Source organism: Papio anubis, chromosome 11 (assembly GCF_008728515.1).
Source record: "Papio anubis isolate 15944 chromosome 11, Panubis1.0, whole genome shotgun sequence".
NCBI lineage: Eukaryota > Metazoa > Chordata > Mammalia > Primates > Cercopithecidae > Papio > Papio anubis.
The window spans coordinates 22,517,209-22,538,280 of NC_044986.1; the positions used below are offsets into that span (position 1 = coordinate 22,517,209).

General features: G+C 47.2%; 1 protein-coding gene across 3 annotated transcripts in view; it reads right to left on the reverse strand.

The window, feature by feature from the left end:
* Positions 1-4,045: 4,045 nt before the first annotated feature.
* Positions 4,046-21,072, reverse strand: part of RBM20 (RNA binding motif protein 20) — a 194,860-nt gene continuing 177,833 nt past the window's right edge. For 2 of the 3 annotated variants that reach the window (XM_003904250.5, XM_031652590.1), the window contains exons 12-14: positions 19,808-19,942; positions 12,309-12,430; positions 4,046-7,647 (exon numbers count right to left, since the gene is read on the reverse strand). In XM_003904250.5, coding sequence (XP_003904299.3) covers positions 7,537-7,647; positions 12,309-12,430; positions 19,808-19,942 — 368 coding nt within the window. In that variant the 3' untranslated portion in view covers positions 4,046-7,536. Of the gene's footprint in view, positions 7,648-12,308; positions 12,431-16,748; positions 18,349-19,807; positions 19,943-21,072 lie in introns of those variants that run through there. The other variant, XM_031652591.1, reaches the window with a different exon arrangement.

Below are 21,072 nucleotides of genomic sequence, written 5' to 3' on the forward strand. Positions count from 1 at the left end.
TTTGTTTTTTTGTTTTTTTTTTGTTTTTTCTTTCTGCCATGGCTCCCAAGAGGCTTCCAGTCACATCTCTTGCTGTATGAACCCTTACAGACCATATATTTGCTGCCTCCAACTTTCTTCAATCCTTGTTTATAATTTTTTTGTTGTCTTAATGAGTGCATCATCTCAGCTCCATGTTGGAAACAGGTGTCAGGCAAATCAACAATTAAGTTTCACTCAGGAAGGAGAGGTCACAAGTGCAATGTGGCTAGCATTTTGGGGCTGTGGGAAATCCCCTTTTGATCACTCCTCTTTGTCCCCAAGTCCCCTGAGAGCAGAACAAGCCGCTTCTCTTTCTTCTCCTCCCTGAAACAGGAGGAACTTGAAGAGCTCCTGGGGCCCTCCTTCCTCTCTTGCCCTCAGACTCAGCTCCCCTGGCAAATTCTCCTAAGTGAGAAGAAGGAAGAAACAGTATTTATTTGGGTACAGTGCTGTGGGTGGAGGCCTTTCTTTATCTCCTTTCTAGGGAGGAGAGGTACTGGAGAAATCAGTTTCTGGAATTTAACAATCAGGAATTCAGTCATAGGCAACTGAAGTATTGCTGAATTAGACTTTCTAATTCATCCAAGCAGCTCTGAGCAGACCCAGAGTCTAGAGGCTTTAGGGAGATGCAGGAACAGGAGGTAGGCAGTGGAGAATAGTGGCTAAGAGTGTGGTTTGACAGTCATGTGGACCTGGGTTTGAATCCCAACTCTGCCACTTATTGGTCGTCTGACCCTTGACAAACCACTTTGTCTCTCAGAGCCTCATTTTCCATCTATGAAATGGGGAGAATAACAGCACCTGCTTCTCCAGTTGTGAAGAAGCCAAGAGACAGTGCCCCTATGGAGTACACTGAGTGTGCCATGCACATGGACTCAGGAATCAGCAGGGCTGAGCTGACAGCAGTAGTGGCTCATGGAAGAGGAAGAGAAAGTGTGTGTGACCCCAGAGTTCCTCGCTGACAGTGACATGGCTCTGGGCAGTGGCCCTGTTCGTTTTCTCTCCTCTGAGAAAGGATTGCTGACTCCACACAGCTCTCTGTCCTCAGCGGCAGGAATTCCATCAGATCTCGAGGAGCCGTTTAATAACCACAACACTTCTAGCCGTTAACAAAGATAAAGAGAGCGCTGGAAAATTGACTTATGCCTAAGCACAGTAAGTACGAACCCAACTAAAAATCATAACACATGCTCCCAAACCCAGTTTGATGACTGTGACACGCTCCCACCCCCATCCTTCGCTGGCTCCCCCACCCACCAGCTGCCACCAGCCCCTTCTGCCATGGCCATGCTGGTCTCTGCCTCCTACTGTCAAGCCTTTTTCACACTAGAGCGTCCCTACCTTGAACGGTCTCCATTCATATCTCTCCTGACCTACCACCCAGTAAAATAAATGCCGCTTCTATTCTAGGAGCTGCTGGGTGCTTCTATTCTAGGAGCTACTGGGGAAGTCCCTGGTTGACATCTAGGGCAGTGTTACTCTAAGTGTGATCGGTGATCTGCACCTGCATTGAATTACCCCCCAGGCTTGCTGATGCAAATGCCTGGGCCCTCCCCACGACCTAGTGAGTCAGAATCTCCATGGGAGGGGCCAGGAATCTGCATTTTTAGCAAGCTCACCAGGTGTGGCTGATGCACCCGAAGCATGAGAATCCATGATTTCTCTTGAGTCCCTTGCTGAATGCCAGAGTCCAGCTAGGACTAGACCTGGAAAATTCACAAGATAATGTAATTGAAATATCGTAATCTCTCCAAGTAGCCCCAGCAAAACTACTCAGGGGATCTGGATTCTAGTCTTGGTCCTATACCAATAAGCTGTGTTGCCTCAAACAAGTCATGTCTCTTCTCTGGGCCTGTTTTCTCACTTATAAAAGCAGAGACTTGGAGGTCTCTTGGGCCATCCTTCTCTAACATGCTTGGAATTTCACTCAGGATAGGCACCCTTGTAGGATCGTCATGGTGGGAAAAGAGAACGGGGAGTCTACAGGGTTGAGCCCAGATGTCCAACCACTGCCTAAGAGGGTAGTTAACAGTTGCTGTTGCCAGGTTCGGTGGTTCATGCCTGTAATCCCAACATTTTGGGAGGCTGAGGTAGGCAGATTGCTTGAGCCCAGCAGTTTGAAACTAGCCTGGGCAACATGGTGAAACCCTATCGCTACAAAAAAATTAGCCAGATGTGGTGGCACATGTCTGTAGTCCCAGCTACTAGGGAGGCTGAGGCAGGAGGATGGCTTGGGTCCAGGAAATAGAGGCCATAGCAAGCTGAGATCGTGCGCCACTGCCCTCCATCCTGGGTGACAGAGTGAGAGCCTGTCTCGAATAAACAAACAAAGAAAAGCAAACAAGGTTAGTATCCAAGTGCCCTGACCTAGTAAGGCATTATGAGGAGTGAACCCAGTGTCTAGGCTGTGGCAGAGTCAGGCAGGGGCAGCCTGGAGTTGATCCCTGGGGATAGGTATGATACAGGGAGTAGGTCTGAGTGGCAGTGGTCCAGCTCGGTGGACTGGCTCAGAATCAGGCTCTAGGGCCCACAGAGATATTAGAGAGCAAATGGGAACACCCGGGCTTGGGTGAACAACTGCAACTCGAGGGATGGGGGTGTCCCTGGCTGGGTATCTGCATTGCACAACTCCAGGGGGTGCTATCCTATAGGATACAATGTGGACGCCCTCTCTAGAGTTGTGCCACGTAGAACAACAAGCTAGGACTAGGCACCAGGGGTACCCCCAAGCATCCTGGATCCTGAACTTAGGGCAACAGAACCAGTCTAAGCCCATTCACTGCTTTGACCATCTGGGACATAGATAGCAGTTGCAGAAAAGGAGGTTTCCCTACCCCTCCTGGTTGGAAACTGGAGGCCTGAGCTTGGTCCAGGGATGACCACAGGAGGTGGGGGTGGGGTGCAGACAGCAACAGGTTCAGCAGGAACTTTCCTCAGACCTGCAATCTGCTCCCAGGAATTGCAGGCGGCCCCCTCACTTTGCCCTCTGGGTCCAGGCTGCCCAGCCCCTCCCTGTTGACTCAGGAGCACTGCCAACAAAAGGGAAGGGCCCAGAGAAGGTTCCGGGCCATTCAAAGGACTGGCCAACCGGTCCCAGAAGACTGGCATTGTTTTGCTAGAATAAACGGTTGAGAAACAACTTAAGAACTCCTGAAATTTGGAGGGCTGCTGTCCAGATTGCAAAAACAAACAAGATTTGGTGATCTGCAGCACACCAAGTGCTTCCACCAGCAATTATCTTAACCCTGAAACAACCCTGGGAGGCGATTCACATTCTTTTTTGTTTTTTGAGACGAAAGTCTTGCTCTGTCACCCAGGCTGGAGTGCGGTGGCGCGATCCCGGCTCACTGCAACCCCCGCCTACTGGGTTCAAGCCCTTCTCCTGCCTCAGCCTCCTGAGTAGCTGGGACTACAGGTGCATACCACCACGCCCGGCTAATGTTTGTATTTTTAGTAGAGATGGGTTTTCACCGTGTTGGCCAGGATGGTCTCAATCTCCTGACTTCATGATCCACCCACCTCGGCCTCCCAAAGTGCTGGGAGCCACCGCACCCAGAGCGATTAATATTCTTATCTTCTTTTACACCCAAGGAAGCGGGCCTTAGGAAGTCATGGGCTAACAGGGGCAGGGCCAGGCCTCTGCTTGGGCCTGCTATTTCCACTGCAGCACTGACCACCAGATATTCATCTTCACAGGGGATGGAACTGCCAGAAATGGCCTAACCCTGGTGCGGGACACTGGGTAGCAAAGCTAGGAGTTTATAAGAGGCCAAGAAATGTTCATATCTGAGCCTCCAAAAGGACAGCAGCCCCCACCTAGTCAGACTCATCCTCCAAGGATCACCCCTGAGAATCTGTTTCTCTCTGGTAGCCTAACTGGAGCCCTAAGAAAACCTGTTTTGTCCTTTCTGTTCAACCCTTGAAAATAATTCATAATTCAAAGGGACCAAATGTCAGCCTTTCTGCTTGGTGAGCCTTCCCCGGCCAAATGCCAGGGACCCCTGCATGACACAGAGTCACTCACTCACAGCTTTCAAATTCTCTTTATTAAAAATCTTTTCTCTTTTGTAAAAACAAACACTTTGCAGTCAGTTATACAGATCAGGAAAAGTCGTGACAATTTATAGGACACTCAACGAATTTCAATACTTTACAAGTTCAAACTTAAATTAACTTAGTGTTTTTGTTTTTCTCATAAATTCAAAAAACAAACTCTGGTCCAGTTCAAGTATAATCTAATTATCTAACAGGTCACAGCCTCAGACTGTCCAAGAATGGGAAACCCTGATACTAATGGCTGCTGCTCACACCATCAAATTTTCCAAATTCTTTGGGGATACTGTCTAGATAGATGCTATTTTGGGTGTTAACAATGAAAAGAAAATTATACAGGCCTTTTGTTATATTAACCTGGGGTAAATATGAATCTGTTGCTCAAGGTAGCAATTGCTCTTCAGCATCCTTTTCTGGGAGACACTTTGAAATGGCTGACAAAACACTGAAAAAAAGCTTTAAAAAACAAATCAATATTTTCCTGGTTGCCTTTAATACTGCATTGTGTGTGGCACACGTAGGAATAAAAAGTGCAAATCATAGGGTCGGTGAAGGACCACGCCAATGGAATTGTATAAAAATAAATAAAAATAAATACATATGTACACAAGTATAGACTCTTAGATGATTTTAAACTGAAGGTTCTGATTGAATGCAGATAGTGCCTTATCTCTTTCCCTCCCAGGGGCCCTCCCTAGCTTTCCAATATGAAGGCCAGTCTATCACATGGGAGCCATAACACTACACGACCATCTGGATTTCCGGAAATGCTGCTGGGGATGGGAGGTGGGGGAAGGCAGGGGTGGAGCAGAATGAGCTGGTGAAGTCTGCTCCCACTTTGCTAGGGGATAAAGTGTCCAGTCTCTCTGATAATGTACAGTTCTAGCCTCCGATAAAAATTGTATGCTATTTCCAGCAAAGTTCAGCAAGAAGGCCAAAGAACTGCCCCCAGAATTCCCTTCAGTGGCAAGAAAGACACACAAGATCAAAGGTTTTCTGAGAAATGGAGGAGGCAGAGCTGGTCTCCAGAATGCCAGGTTCAAACCTGTGAAGTTCCAGGGGAACAATCTGGGCTGAGCCACGATCTTCAGACTTTATTTGAGATACCAACTTTTCAGCAGCCCCCATATGGTCTTCTCAAAAGATAAAATTACAACAAATTTACTTTAAAGATCTTAGCTGGCTTTTATTTTTGATTCTAGAATTGGGCAACATGTCATTCTATAAAATAGAATGAGTGTTCCCAGGAGCTGAGCGGAGGAGGTTGGCTTTATAGACAGAAAAGGGCTGAGGAAAGCAGACACAAAGAACAAAAACCAGACTGGTCATCTCAAAGTTGCTTTCCTTATAAAGGTTAAAACCAAGGACACTTCATCATGCTGGTTAAAACTGGCCTGTTTGGGGATTTGGCTATTCTCTTTCTCTCTCTCTCTCTCCTGATTTCTTGGAAGACAGAACTTTAACATGAGTGACTCCCTTTTGTTTTGGTCTGTTGGGCCTAGCGCAGGAGCTCAGTTCAAACCAACAGCCTCCTATAAATTTTATTTAATAGTCTGATGATGATGATGAGTTCAGGTTTCTTGCTTCTTCCAACCTTTCCGCATCACACCTGTTCAAGCTGGTCTGCTTTCACCTGGTGCTTGCCTTAACTGTTCTCTCTCACCAGCTCCCATGAGTATGTCCCTTGCCATGACTGCATGCTTTCAGGTTTACACTGATTATTTTATGTTCTTCATTTGTTCCCTTTGTGTGCCTCAGTTACCTGATACAAAATGTCAGCCTTGAACTAATCTCTCTGCCCTTCCTCTATTAGTACAGAGGACAGAATGTGCAGTATGATCTCACATGCCATAAAAAGGAAAATGAAAACAAAACAAAACAAAACCCTACACAGTCCCTTCTCAGTCTGCCTGCCCAAGGTCAGGAATGAAACAACAGGAACTGCCTAGGGGAGAGTGACCTGTCTTCCTTGTTTTATTTTTCCTGGGCTAAGCTATGAAGGGTGCTTTCAGGAGAGTATCTCAGCTCAGGAAAACAGCTCCACGCCCCACTTCTTACCTGCCCGAGGGCCTCTCTATGGCTGTGGCTGAGCCTCATTTCCCCCAGCACCTTTATCCCATACCCTTTCAATGGAATATCAGACTACAGACCCCACAGCCTGAAGGTACCTACCCTCCAGTACCAGAAAGAGCAGTGGGAATCAGGACTTTTCATAACATTTTGGTATCAAAGTCTGCACAGGCAGTCAAACCCAAGGAGCCCTCAACTATCTGCCCAGCTGGAAAGGGTCCACCTACAGACACCCAGCAAACTTCAATGCCACTCTTTGGCTCTGCAGCCTTCTCTTTCCTTAGCTTCTCCCCCAACTGGGGGGCCATTTAAAAACCATCCCATTGAGAGGAGGTTGTACCCCAGAGTGCAGGCACCATGGCTGAGTGAAGGACAGATGATGTTTCCTTGACTTAAATAAGCTCATTTAACCCCCAAAACAACTCTGTTTTCCACAGCCTGGAACTGTGTCTCAAGCCAATGCTACACATTGCAGAAAGGCCAGCATTCTACCTAAACCCACGCCAACTGCTGCTTTAGCTGGAGGAAGATGCTTCTGTTTTTATTTTTAATTATAGTGAATTTGTACCAAATTCATTGTCCAGAATAGAACAAACCCTGACATCTCCTGAAATCAAGAGGAGGGAAGTAAGTTTGGAGGAAACTTATCAGAGCTTCCACAATGAAGGGCTCTTTTCATCTTCTCTAAAATTCATTTTATTTTACTTTAAGGCATAAGTCTGGCAGACTTCTAGAAGAACTGACAGGATGAAAGAGTTATTAAAAACAGGGGCTTTTCAAAAGGGTGGCCCAGCTGGAGGAAGAGGTTAATGAAGTCCCTCCCAGCTCTGCCAACAGATTGTCCGTGATGTCCCCTCACCGGGACTGCAGACCCGACTCAGCTCCCCAACGCAGGGGATACACGGGACACCAGACAGAGATACTGCTGTAGACTCACTGCAGGGGTTCGCCTGACCCAGGAATTTCCATTAAACCTTTTCCTTGCGTGACTCAGCCAGGCCTGACGTATTAGATCCTATCAAGAATTTAAACACCGTGAAAATCCCTGAGAAGTTGGGTTTTGTGAAAAGGAAATGATTCTTGGCACATAAGGAGAGAGGGAGAGAGAGAACAAGAGGAAAAGAGAGAAAAACAAATTGAAAGATGGTTTGAGAGAAACAAGAGTCAACAGGGAGAGAGTTGGTGACCCTCAGTGGGCTGGACACACCTGGGTGACTTGGCTCCTGGAGACATTTCATGGGCATTTCACTGAGTCTCTGGGAACAAACGCAAGCAATGTGCCCTGCTTGGTTTTCCTTCCTCTCAGGCTTTAGTCCTGTCCTCAGAATCAGGAAGGCCCCGCTTCCGCAAGCTCTCCTTTCCAACCTTGCAGCAGCAGTAGAAGCAGAAGCATCAGAGCTTTTTCCTTTCGAATCGCGGCACGATTCCACTGTCCTCCGGCCTCGGGCTACCTGCCCCCTCCGTCTCCTTGAGGCCCTCCTCGGCCAGCTGGGACAAATATTTCTGTGGAAAGAAGAGGGGAAGTGGAGGAAGGGACACATTAGTAGGGACCTAGAAGGAGAGGAGAGGAGGGGACATGCCTCGATCATCCCTCTCCTGGCATCTGTGCCCAGCTGTGGGGTTTACCCTCTTCCTGGTTCATAGATCCCCCCTAGGGCTACAGAACTTATGCTAAGTACCTCATTATGTTAGCTTACAAGTAATAGATGTCTCCTGTAGAAAAAGTAGAAAGTACAGGCTGGGTGTGGGTGTCTCACACCTGTAATCCCAGCGCTTTGGGAGGCCGAGGCGGGTGGATCACCTGAGGTCGGGAGTTGAGACCAGCCTGACCAACATGGAGAAACCCCATCTCTACTAAAAATACAAAAAATTAGCTGGGTGTGGTGGTGCATGCCTGTAATCCCAGCTACTCAGGAGGCTGAGGCAGGAGAATCGCTTGAACCTGGGAAGCAGAGGTTGCTGTGAACCGAGATCACGCCATTGCACTCCAGCCTGGGTAACTAGAGCGAAACTCTGTCTAAAAAAAAAAGAAAAAAAAAGAAACAAAGAAGAAAGAAAGAGAAAGAGAGTAGAAAGTAGAGCTATAATAGCAAACACTTCCAAAGCCCTTATCTAGTGTGAAGTGCTGTTCTAACTGCTTGACTTAAATAAGCTCATTTAACTCCCAAAACAACTCTGTTTTCCAGAAACAACCCAAGCTCTAGGCAACATATCTATGCCTAAAAGGCAGAGGGAGGGAAGCTGGAAGGCAGGGTAAATGAGCGCTGGCCTATGGCAGCTGTGCAAAACAGCACCACGGCCTGACATTTGAGACTCTTAACAACCTGTTTCCTGTCAGGGCAGGCTAGTGGGTGGGGAGCCTTGGAGGTCTTTTGGCAGATTTGAAAATGGGCCTGTCTGTTCCATCGCTGAGGGCTGCCTCTGCATGACCCCAGAACACTCACTGCTATGACTGGCCTCGGCCCAACACTGTGAGCCAGGTCGGGCCTTTCTTGGGCTATCTGGACAGGTTTGAGGCCCCAGCTGGGGTTCTCTGACAGGGCAGCAAGGAAAAGGCAAAGAGCACTGGATTAAGAGACCGAAGGGTGCAGACCAGTACGGTGGTTAAGTGTGTGCACTTTGAAGTCAGATGACCTGGGTTCAAATCCTAGCCCTCAGCAGGCAAGTTATCAAATATCTCTGACATCTGTGAAGGGAGGGGAATAACAGTAACTACCGCATAAGGTTGCTGTGAAGTTGAAGAGAAGCAACACAAGGCGTTCAGCGCAGCGTTTGACACAGAATAAACACTCAGTCATGTGGGCTTTTCTTATTAGCACAGCACCAGCCATATGAGTTGGAGAAAGCCACTCCTCTTCTCCCAGCCTCAGACTACTAATCTGCTAAATGGGAGGAACAGTTGTCCTCACCCTCCCTTCTGGGATGGTTTGAGGGTCAGATGACAGGGTGTGTGTGAGATGACCAGGTCTGCCTGCTCTCTCCATAGAAGAGACTGCAGTTGGCTTCCAGAAATGGGTGCAGCCTGACTGGGAGAAGAGCAAATGGTGGGTGGCAGCAGGCAAAGCTGCTGATGGAGGGCCTGGGTTCTCCTCTGCCTTGGCTCAGGGAGGGTAAACCATGTGCTGAGGAAGGCAAGTGAATGAGTGTCCAGTACATGGACACGTTCTGCTCCAGGGCCTGGAGCCAAGCAGGTATCTAGTTTTCCTATCGAGCGCTGGCTCCACCTGTTGTTCTGAATCACTCTGGGTGGGTTCTTGCAGAGCCGTGACCAGCCGTGGGGCACAGCACAGGCTGCTCAGAGAGAACGGAGGCTCCTTCAACCTGCTTCCTGCCTTTAGGAGCAATCTCTGGTCCTCAACTCAAGGCCCCTCAGTTGTGTTAAGTTTAAAAGTTGCCTGATTCAAGTGTCAGTCATCACCTGCTGCTTGGGGTGGGGGAGACTGTGTGGACGGAGGCATTCTGTCAAAGCCACTGACAGAAATCCTACCTGGGAAGCCTGTGGTGGAAACTCCCAGCTCCCCAGCCGGTGCACCAGGTAAAGCTGCACTGCTGCTGGCTGGCACGAGGGGCTTAGCCAGTGTCTACCCCAATGTACCCCAAGGCCACAAGAATGGCTCTGGCCTGCTGCGGGGAGGGGAATCTGCCTGGGGGTGTGGCCCAGAGGCTCAGAACACAGTGCAGTCCACTGCCCTGGGAAACATACATGAATTAGAATTAGAGGCCCTGGCAAGTCTGAACTCTTCCTGACTTCCAAGGTGACCTTGAACTGTGTGGCCCCCTAAAGGGCTGCACAATACCACTGCAAATGCTGGATGAGAGAAAAGGTTCTCACGCCAACATAGCAGAGCCTGACATAAGGATGGTCTACAATACAGACTCTCAGGCCCAGCCCTAGAGAAAACAAGTGTAGGGTGAGATCCAGGAAGCTGCATTTCTTTTTTTTTTTTTTTTTTTGAGACAGAGTCTCACTCTGTTGCCCAGGTTGGAGTGCAGTGGTGCGATCTCAGCTTACTGCAAGCTCCACCTCCCAGGTTCAAGTGATTCTTCTGCCTCAGCCTCCTGAGTAGCCTGGATTACAGGCACGCGCCACCACGCCCAGCTAATTTTTGTATTTTTAGTAGAGACGGGGTTTCACAATGTTGGTCAGGCTGGTCTCAAACTCCTGACCTCGTGATTCACCCACCTCGGCCTCCCAAAGTGCTGGGATTACAGGCGTGAGCCACTGTGCCTGGCCCAGAAAGCTGTATTTCAAAAAGATGCCAGCTGGTACAAAGACGAAGGTTTGGGAAAATCAGGACCAGATGATTTCCAAGACCCCTTCCATCCTTGCCATTGTGTAGGTTTCATCTTGTCGGGAAAAGGGATGATTATGTCTTCAAGCTAGATGACTTCCCTCAGCTGGCTTTGTGGGACCCAGTCTGACCCTCCTGCTCTGGCCAAGTCAGGCCTTTCTTGCCTTGCCCCTGGAGAGGCCTAGCCCTGGGCCACAGGCCCTGTGGCTGCCTCAGCACAGAGCAGCTGCTCTCCAGGGGGAAATCAAAAGGCTTAAATGACCTGAGTTTGGGCATAGCCTATGAGAGTCCTCTGCAGATGGTGACCCAGGCCATGACATTCTGGGTCTCAGTTTCCAAGACAAGTATAGTAGAGTGAAAAGACTAAAGTGATTCTGAATCAGGCGATTTGATCCTAGGCCCAGTAACTCACTATCTGCGTGGCCTTGGACAAATTACATAGCTTCTCTGGGCCTCAATTTTCTCAATCATTAAACAAGAAAGTTGGCCCATATCTGAGTTTTTGTTGTTGTTTTTTTGTTGTTGTTGTTGTTTTAACTAGGCATGCACATTTGAATCTTTTGGAGAACTTTCTTAAATTACATCTTCCTGCAACCTGCCTTCCACCTCCAAATTTTACTAAATATCTAACTTAGTACCTGTATTTTAGAAATACTGTTCAGATGAGTCTGGATCATGTCCCTGGTTAAGAACGGCTAAATCAGTCACTTTTAAACAATTTAATGATAATAGTAATGCCTAGCCTGGGATTTGGGCACAGCCACTGTGAGGACTCCTTGAGTCAAAGCCTTGTAGTTCAAATAACTAGTGTGATTCCTTGTAGTAAAAACAGCAGGTGTCTTGAGATACTTACCCCTGGCCATCTGATATACCATGTCTTCTGTTAAGCTATCAAAACCTAGCCCATGCCAGAAGTTAATCATGAAAACCACATTCTAATATATTACATATTAATTAGGTGTATATTATAGAATATATTACCATATTTCATTGATCTTAAGACACATTTTTTTCACACATTAATATCTCTGAAATAAAAATGCATTTTACAGTTGGTGGAGTCTCATCACTTGATTTGCAACATTTTTTTTTCTAGTTGGTACGAAAAAATAATGGTGCCTTACAAATGATGGCACCTTAGACTGGGTGAAATACGGTGTATACAGTATTTTTTATATGTCGTCTTTTAACATACTATACCATTTATTTTATTTATTGCTTGTCACCTACATTAGGATGAAAACTCCATGAGAACAGGGATTTTGTCCACTTTACTGTTGTTGTTACAGTATCCCCAGTCCCTAGAATAGTGTCTGGTACCTAGCATGCCTGTGGTAAGTATTTGCTGTATGGATGAACAGCTAAAAAGAACAAAGCAGTGGTTTTTTATTCTAGGAAGCAGGGATACCTGCATAGGGGAACAGAAACAGAGAAAAACTGGAACATTCGGGTCTTGTGGGAAGGGGTCAGCCCCAGTCACAGGCCGGAGGAACACTGGCCTAACTTGAGTTACTCACAGTATAGAGGGAGAGGCGGATATTGCCAAAGCCAATCCAAACAGGATGTTTTAAGTACTAAAGTAGAGACATGTGCTAGGAGCAACATGGGAGGTAGCCACCATGTGGAGAGCAGCCTGATGGAATCAAGTCTATGGGAAGATCAGGAGTTCTCCGAGTAGTGGAAGGAGACAGACACAGAAGCAGGAAACAGCTTGGTGTGCTTGGGGAATGGTAAGTAACCTGTGGCCTGGAGTAGGCCTTGCAGGTGGGAGCTAGACTCAGAGGCAAGCAAGGCCGAGGACCCCAGACACCTGGCCTGGTTATGGAGACTGAGGAGCCCCTGGCATGCTGGGCAAGGAGGGTGGATGGTTACCTGTAAGTTCCTGTAGTGGACAGCACTGCGGCAGTGGCTCATCTTCGCTGTCTCCTCACTCGTGTAGAACAGCCCACACAGCTTGCAATAAAAGCCAGTCCTGGGAACCACGAACTCCACCCCTGGGGAAGGATGGGGGATAGACAGACAGGGTTAGGATGGCGTGGGAGGCAGGCCCCTGTGTCCTGGCAGCCATCAGGTAGAAATGGGAGCCACGAGCTCCACCCAACACTTGCTGTTGACCTTGGCTGTTAACAAGCTTCTCCAAGCCTCAGTTTCCTCATTTGCAGAACAGTCACAAAGAGACTCACACCCACTCCATTCACAGGTGGTTGTGAATATAAGGGATGGACTTGGCAGTGTCGTAAGCACTTAGCCATTCCACGGCCTGCCACTGGCCTGTTCTCCTACTATCAGCCTCCTTCCAAGAACAAAAAAGGTGATTTCTGATATTTCTGATATTTCACTTGTTGGATTTCATTCTCCACACTGTACCTCTCTCTGCAGCTGCTGTGACCAGGACTCTCGAAGAATTCTCTCATTTTTGTTTATTTTAGAATTATGTTCTTTACAGAAAAAAAGCAAATAAACAGAAGGAAAAAATCACCCAGAGTCACTCCAATCCAAATATTTTCCTCCACATGATTAACCTATATGTAGGCCTCTTTTTGTGGGACCGTTTTAGTCATACCCTAATTACAATTCTCTGTCCTCTTTTTTTCATGCAATTGTATATCATTAACACTTTCCCACTTCCTCCAGTCTTTATATCTGAACCATCAATTAGCATTTCATTTGTGATTTATTAAATATAGGTCCCAGAATTCTGGGAGGCCTTTTGATTCCAAGCAAAGGAAAAAAATGGCACCACCACCACAGAGGGGTGACAATGTCACAGCCAGGGGATTCATCCTTGAAGGGATGGTGGCTGCTCCAGCCTCCACGAAGGTGTTCTGCAGATCACAGTTCTCCTCTTGAAGACACAGTCAATCAGCGGAGTGGAAAGAGCCCAGCACTGAGAGGGTTGAGGTCAGATGCTAAGAACTCATGTGACCTGGGGAGAGTTAGCCGAACTGCTCCTGGGACTCAGTTTCCTCACCTGAGAATGGAGGTAGGAACACATGTACTGTTTACCAGGCCCCTGACTGTGCAGTGCCAGCCAAAGGGCAGGGTGTGAGGGCCGGGAGAAGCAGGACCCATCAGGGAACTAAGAAAGAGGGGTGATGCTTGGAACACCCAATCCCACCTGCAGGTTTGGGGGCAAGCCTCTCTTTTCTGCGGCTGGGCAATGGTTTCAGGTCCGGCCATCCTGGGTAGAAGGGGGAAAGGGGCCTGGGAAAGGCAGAGGCAGGGGAACAGCAATTTCTTGCAGGGGTGGGGACAGGAAAGGTCTCCACTTATGACAACCGCTCCAAGGCACAGCGTGGCCGAATGCAAGCCCAGCTGCTTGGGTGGCTTCACTTTCCTCCTCCCACCTCCCAGGACACCCACTGAGCTAAGTGCTTAGGAGACCCTGTCAGAGGCAAGCAGCCTACACTTGTCACTAGAACTTTTTTTCCATTTCAAAATAGCCACTTATCAGTGTGAAGGGCAGCTCTGAGGGAGGGAGATGGGAGGGAAGGAGGGAGCCCAGGAGGCCTGCCCGGACTGACAGTGAGGCTGCAGTCCGGGGCCTGAGGTGTCCTCCTCAGCCTGGCTTTCTCTAACTGCCACGTCGCAGGCTACACGCCATGCCCTCAGCAGTGGTCCCCAGAAGCGAGAGGGCCTCACTCAGTCCCAGGTGCCCGGAGGGAGGTTGAGTGTCCTTCCCTTCCTCTGTGCAAAGGATGGAAAAGTGGCCCCAGCTTGGGCTGTGGGGGCCAGTTCTCCCCTCCACCTCGCAAACAGGTCCTGGCTCCTGGCTGTTGGTGCTGGCAGAGGCGCATTCAGCAAGGTCTGCCTCCTTCCTCTGTTGTTACAAAATAGTTTTCCCTTTGCTGCTGCTCTGCAGGGAGCCGAGACCCCCACAACACAGGAGAGGGGCAGCGGGGATAAAAGGAGGGCTTTGATCAGAGCCACACTCTCAGTCCCGTCCCAGCCTCTGAGCCAGCTGGGTGGTACCAAGGAAGAAGCCCTGGGATTTTTATTAAGCCCTCTGTTGAGTCCCCTGAGTCCCTGTCAGAGGGACCCCCAGAAGGGGTACAGCTGCCCTAGGAGCTACCACAGACCCTGAAGCAGGGATTGAGCTGGAGCCAAAGCCCCTGGCAGTATAGCTGGAGTTATCCTCTGTAAGTTCTGGGAGAGAGTGCACCTGAACAAAGACTTCTACTGTCAAAAAAACAAAAACAAAAACAAAAACAAAACCCTTGGAAGCCACAGTGTCATGAAGAGAAAATAGAATGTAGAGTCAAACCCAACTCTTACTTATGCTGTGTGACCTCAGGCACACTGTTTACCCTCTCTGAGATTAGTTTCCTCATCTGCGAAATAGGAATAATAATGCTACAAGTGATGTTTAGGGGAAGCACCTATCATTTTGCCTGGTGCTCAGATAATACTGGTTTGGAGACACGTGTTAAATATTTCATCACAGAAGCTGTTAATAACTGCCTAAATGTTGGCCCTCTCACCTGAACCCCAACCTCTCCCCAAGGCCACCTGGGGAACCCGGCTCCACAGTTTGGTGGCAACTTTCTTCCCTGGCCCTGGCTCCGCAGGTTCGGGCAGTACCAGGCAGCCACCAGGCAGAGAAGAGAAGCCTGGGTTGGGAGAAATCCCAACAGCTGCTAACTTGGACCAGAATAACGGGGTTGCTGCAGACACCACAAATCCCACTGCACAACTCAGGACACTTCTGGAATGTGAAGGGGACGTGAAGAGGCAGCATCAAGACACACTGATGTGTTCTGGAGCCACTCAATCCTCCATTTTTTAGCCTCTACTAGGATCATGAAAGCTCCATTTGGCTTCTAATAATAGCTCATGGCACGGGTAATGATAACTCTGTCATCCTAGTAAAGCTGGGATGGATAGAGGAGGGAACTTGCACTTTGCAGGCAAAGCTGTTTGTTTCTACTGATAGCAGGCCTTGGCAGGCTCACACTGGCCAGGGTCATGCAGAGCTGGCCTGGATTTCAAGTGCAGTGTACTTCCCCAGCCATGCCCACCCCCAGTCCCTGAGCAACAGGACTGGCCTCCCTTTCTTCCCAACTGGAAGCCCAGTCTTTGACATCCCTTATTTCAACTCTATGCTTTCCACAGGGACAAAGCCAAAAAATTGTCTCTCACCTCCCTAGAAGTCTCCATGCCAGTAGTGACCAGCCCTGGAGGGTAAAGGGTTATGCAGCCCCAGTGAGAGGAGCCATAATAGGTCTTAAATATTTCATGAGTGAATAATAATAATAGACAACCCTTATTAAGTACCTCCCACTAGAAGCCACTCAGACCTTACCAGTATTTGTTCACTTAATCCTCAAAATAACTCTGCATAGTAGGCTCCTATTACTATGGCTGATTCACAGATGAAGAAATCCAAGCAGAGAGGTTAAATCAGTTGCTCTTTGTCATCCAGCCAGTAAGTAGTAGACAGGGGATTTAAACTCAGGGAATCAGATACCACACACTGTGTTCGTAGTTTCTGCGCAAAAACTGCCTTTCCTACACTGTGCTGCTGCCTGAACTGGAAGAACCCAGAGAACAGAGTGATCTGAGATCAGAAATCCTGAGTTCTTTTTTTTTTTTCTTTTCCTTTTCTTGAGACAGGGTCTAACTCTGCTGCCCAGGCTGGAGTGCAGTGGCACAATAATGGCTCACTGCACCCTGGATCTCCTCCCAGGCTCAAGCAATCCTCCTACCTCAGTCTCCCGAGTAGCTGGGACTGCAGATGTGCACCACCACTCCTGGCTAGTTTTTATTTTATTTTATTTTTTGTAGAGACGGGGTCTCCCTATGTTGCCCAGGCTGAGAAATCCTGAGTTCTAACCTGCATTTGCTAATGTCATCTTGGGTAAGTCTCTGAACTTCAGGTTCCTCACCTGTCAAATGCAGAACCTCATCCCATACTCTTCCTTGGGGGACCAATGAGATAATGAGTCTCAAAGCTAACTGAAGACTAGTAACAAGTACAATCTGTAAAAGCCCCGATCTGAAAACAACCCAAATATTTGTCGACACATGAATAAATAATGTGATGTATCCATATCTGCAATGCAATACTCCTCAACAATAAAACGAAACAGACTGGCCAGGTACAGTGGCTCACACCTGTAATCCTAGCACTTTGGGAGGCTGAGGCAGGTGGATCACCTGAGGTCAGGAGTTGAAGACCAGCCTGGCCAATATGGTGAAACACCATCTCTACTAAAAAAGACAAAAAAACTAGCCAGGTGTGGTGGCAGGTGCCTGTAATCCCAGCTACTCTGGAGGCTGAGGCAGGAGAATTGCTTGAACCTGGGAGGTGGAGGTTGCAGTGAGCCGAGATCACACCACCGTACTTCAGCCTGGGCAACAAGAACAAAACTTTGTCTCAAAAAAAAGAAAGAAAGAAAGAAACAGATTACTGATCCACCCAACAGTACAGATGAATCTCAATGATGTCGAGCAAAAGAAGCCAAACTAGCACATACAACATGATTCCTTTATGTAAAACTCTAGAAAGTGCAAACTAATATTTAGTGACAGAAAGGAGATCCTTTACCTGGGGGTTGCACTGCGGGGAGGGAGGGGTTACATAGGAGACAGGAAATTTGAGATATGATGAACATTGTTCCCAGTCTTGACTGTGGTGATGGTCTCACAGGTATATTTATAGGTGAAAACTGATCAAACTATGCACCTTATGTGCACTTACTATATATCAATTATACCTCAATACAGCCAATTTTAAAAAGGCGAGATACTAGTTTCCTCCTAACTGGTTGGGAAAGATTAAAAACTGATAAAATCCAATGGGAGGTGGATATTGGGAACTCTCACTCAAGGTCACAGTGAAAACTGATACCATCTTTTTGGAGTGCAATTTAGTAGCAATTATGAAAATTTAAAATGCAAATACATACGACCCTACAACCTCCTGGCTAGGACGCTATCCCACAGGAACACTGGCACACACATACCACTGAATAAGCACATCTGAAAGGCAGCAGAGAACAAAGGCTAAGAACATGGCTCTAGAGTCAGATGACTGGGATTTGAACCTGACTCTGGTTTTTGCCTGTCCTTAGCTGTGTGACTCTCGATCTCAGATTTTGTATCTGTTAAACAAGGATAAAAGCAGTACCTACCTTATAGGTGTTTTGAGAGGGTTAAATGTGATAATACATGCAGATCACTAGGAATGGTGCCTGCATGGGGAATGTTAACAATAAAATCTTAGCTATTAAAACGGGAAAAAGAGCAGACAGCCTACGTGTTCACCAGCAGAGGAAAGATCAGTCATTTACAGCATAGCTTTTACGATGGAATATTTGCAGTGGTTAAAAAGAATGTGTTCTCTATGTACCGACATGAAGAAATCTCTAAGACCCGCTACTAAGTGAACTTGTAGAACATTATGTGTGTAGTGTGATCCTATTTTTGTGAGAGAAAAACTGTGGGCATGACAGTGGTAGGCTACCTCTGGAGACTGGGGAGAGACTACAGGGAAGAGATCAGACCTTTAATATTGACTTGATATGGTTCTTATTTTTTGAATTTGTTACAATAGTCTTTCACACTTTCTGTAATGAAAAACAGTAATAAAAAGACACAAATGACAAGGTAGCAGAATTTATTCTTAATTTTTGCTAGTGTCAATTAGGTTCCAAGTTCTTGGATGACAAGAGACTTGCGTTATATTTCTTGGTTACCCCAGAGTGTCTAGCACAGTACCATGTTATCCAGTAAGTATCTGCTGACCGGCTGAATGCATGAAGGAGCCTCTCTTCTCCTGTAGGGTGGCCTTTGCAACTGTTTTCTAGAGCTAAAATACTGAGGGTCATCTCAGTTTATTCTAAGGTTAGTATTTCTTTTTCCTTCTTTCTTATGTTTTTGTCTTGGGAGATGCTGTGCAGCAAATTTATCCCTTTTAAAAAAAAGAAAAAAAAAAAAAAGGAAGTTTGCTCTCCAGATCTGACTAAAAAAATGGTACATCTGGAGGGAAGAAATAGTAAGACTTTTTTTTAAAGGAGAAGGGGAAAAAAGAGCAAGGTGGATGGAAAGGATGAGCCTCCACACTGACCAGCCCCTGCCTGCATGATCAGACACGTGGTCATCAGGCATCAGATGACCCGTGCTTCTCATGCTTCTGTGTGACACTTTCCCAGATGACACTTTCCCGAGCTCTCCTTCTGAGCAGCTGCTACTACTGCTTTATCTAATTACTTTCCGACCTTTCAGAGCTAATGCGAGGACTCAAAGATGATATAGGCTGGAGTTGCTGGGTTAATAGTTTTGTCAGAATCTCCCAGGGAATTATATTAAAGTGCCTTCACTCCCTCCCCGAGACTCTGCTTAACTCTCCTCTTTGAAAAGGGATTCACTCCTAGGTGATTCCATCAGTAAACTCCCTCCCCACTTCATTCCCAACACTTCCACCATTGAAAAAATCACTGTCCCAATTACAGTGAGAAAACTAAGACTCAAGAAGGGGTATGACTTATCTAAGGACACACAGTCACCCTTAAGTAGGAAGGACAGAAACCCAGGTCTCTCTGCTCAATACCCTTTCTATGAACTAGGGGGAGTCTGTCCCAAACACAGTCTATTCAGCATCATTGCCTCAAAAGAGTTTGTCCTCTAAGAAGAAAAAAAATGTAGCATTGTTCTGGGAAGGGCTGGAGCAATGAACAATAACAGAAGAGGTTCATTTCTATTGACTTTATGGAGGCTGCTGGGCATTTGCTTTCCTGCCTGAATAAGGGCTAGGCTTAAAGCCTCCATGTCATCAAGAATAAAGCATTCCCTGACAGGAAAGACAAGGCTTCTTAGCTCTGGGTCCCAGGGCAGTGCTATTCAAGGCGTGTGTTCACGGAGTATCTAGTCTACTATAGGAGACTGAAATTGCAAGAAGCTTTACAGCTGCCCCTTGCAAATCTAGGTTATTGCATCATACATTTAAAATAATGATAGGCTGGCCAGGTGAAGTGGCTCACGCCTGTAATCCCGGCACTTTGGGAAGCTGAGGCAGGAGGATCACTTAAGCCCAGGAGTTGAAGACCAGCCTGGGCCACATATGGAGACCCCATCTCTACAAAAAATAAAAATAAAAAAATTAGCCGGGCCTGGTGGTGTGCACCTGTGGTCCCAGCTACTTGGGAGGCTGCGGAGGGAGGATCACTTGAGCACAGGAATTTGAGGCTGCAGTGAGCTGAGATCATGCCACTGCACTGCAACCTGGGTGACAGAGCAAGATCTTGTCTCAAAAGGACAAAAAACAATGACAACAACAAAATGACAAAAAGCCCTCTCAAGTTCTTAGAGGTGGCTATGGAACAGTTATTTCCTAGACCTGAATTTCAGTAAGGACTGTGTGTTTTGCTTACCTAGAGGAATGCTAAGTTCACTGAACACATCCTCTGGTTCCCAAGAAGGCAAAGAAAGGGGCTGTTTCAGTTCCACTTCAGTGTACTCTGGTGACCTCACCTCCAGAGATTTCATTTCCACATACCTGGAGTTTTCTGCAAAACATGAACCAAGGCAAAAAGAAAAGAAAAGAAATGAAATACAACACGCCTCAATGAGTCCCTGAAATTCTATCCCTGCATAGTATGATTGGGAATTGTCCGTTGGACTGCTTAATCACATAAGGCTAGGGCAACGGCTGCTAATTAGAACCAAAGCACTGTCATTAGGAGCTTTTTCCACCGCCAAAAGAATGCCACACACAATAAAACTTGGCAAATCTTTGCATTTGGCCCAGGGGGATGGGCTACTGATGGCTTCAGTTGAGAAGATCCACCCCCCATGCCTCCCATCTCAGTATCATTCCATCTCTGCAGGCAGAGGAATTACTGACGGGCAAAAATTGTGCTGACGTCCACCGAGGCTAGCAAAACAGGCAATACCATTCTCTCCCCAAGCTTGTCAAGCTGTTATTAAATATGAACCCCAAACACTGGGTCAGCTAATGAGCCTCTAACACTGGCACATGTTGAGACCTATACTGCAAAATAAAAGGGGTTTGACTGGAGTGAAGTGAAGATTTCACTGCTCCTTTATTCTTGCCTTCTCTAGACAGAGGCTGGGCCTCAGGGTTTCTCTAGCAACAAGAAGGCATTTCACGGCGGGGTTTCCATGGAAACTCAGATCCATGCAGGTAAAAAACAGCTCAGGTCATCTTGACATGGAAAAAATCCCAAGCCTCCCAGTTACCTAATAGTTCATGCCACCCACAGGGCTCTGGGTTGAAATGTTCATTTTTAAGCCTTTCCTCTGTATTTTCTGTCCCCGACTCTCACTTCAAAGCCTGGTGTGCTGCAGGCTTTCTGTAAAGCAAATCCCTAATTATTTTCACAGTGAGAATCTTAAAGGCTACTCTCCCTCCCTTCCCCCAAATCCCTTGATGGATCTGAGGTTCCACTTGGCAGAGAAGACAGGGCTTAGCCTATTTTAAACTCTCTCTTTCATGATGTCACAGTGCCGGGCATAGGCCCAAAACGTCACCTCCAATGGAGTAAGAGAAGATCCTAAAACAAGTCTTGTATCACCGTCAGACCCTAGCAAAAAATGGGTCTGAGGTAGTAAGAAGGGGAACAGCTGTACCCTTTAGGGATCCCCTGTTCCTTCCCCTTCCACTCCTTTCTTGCCT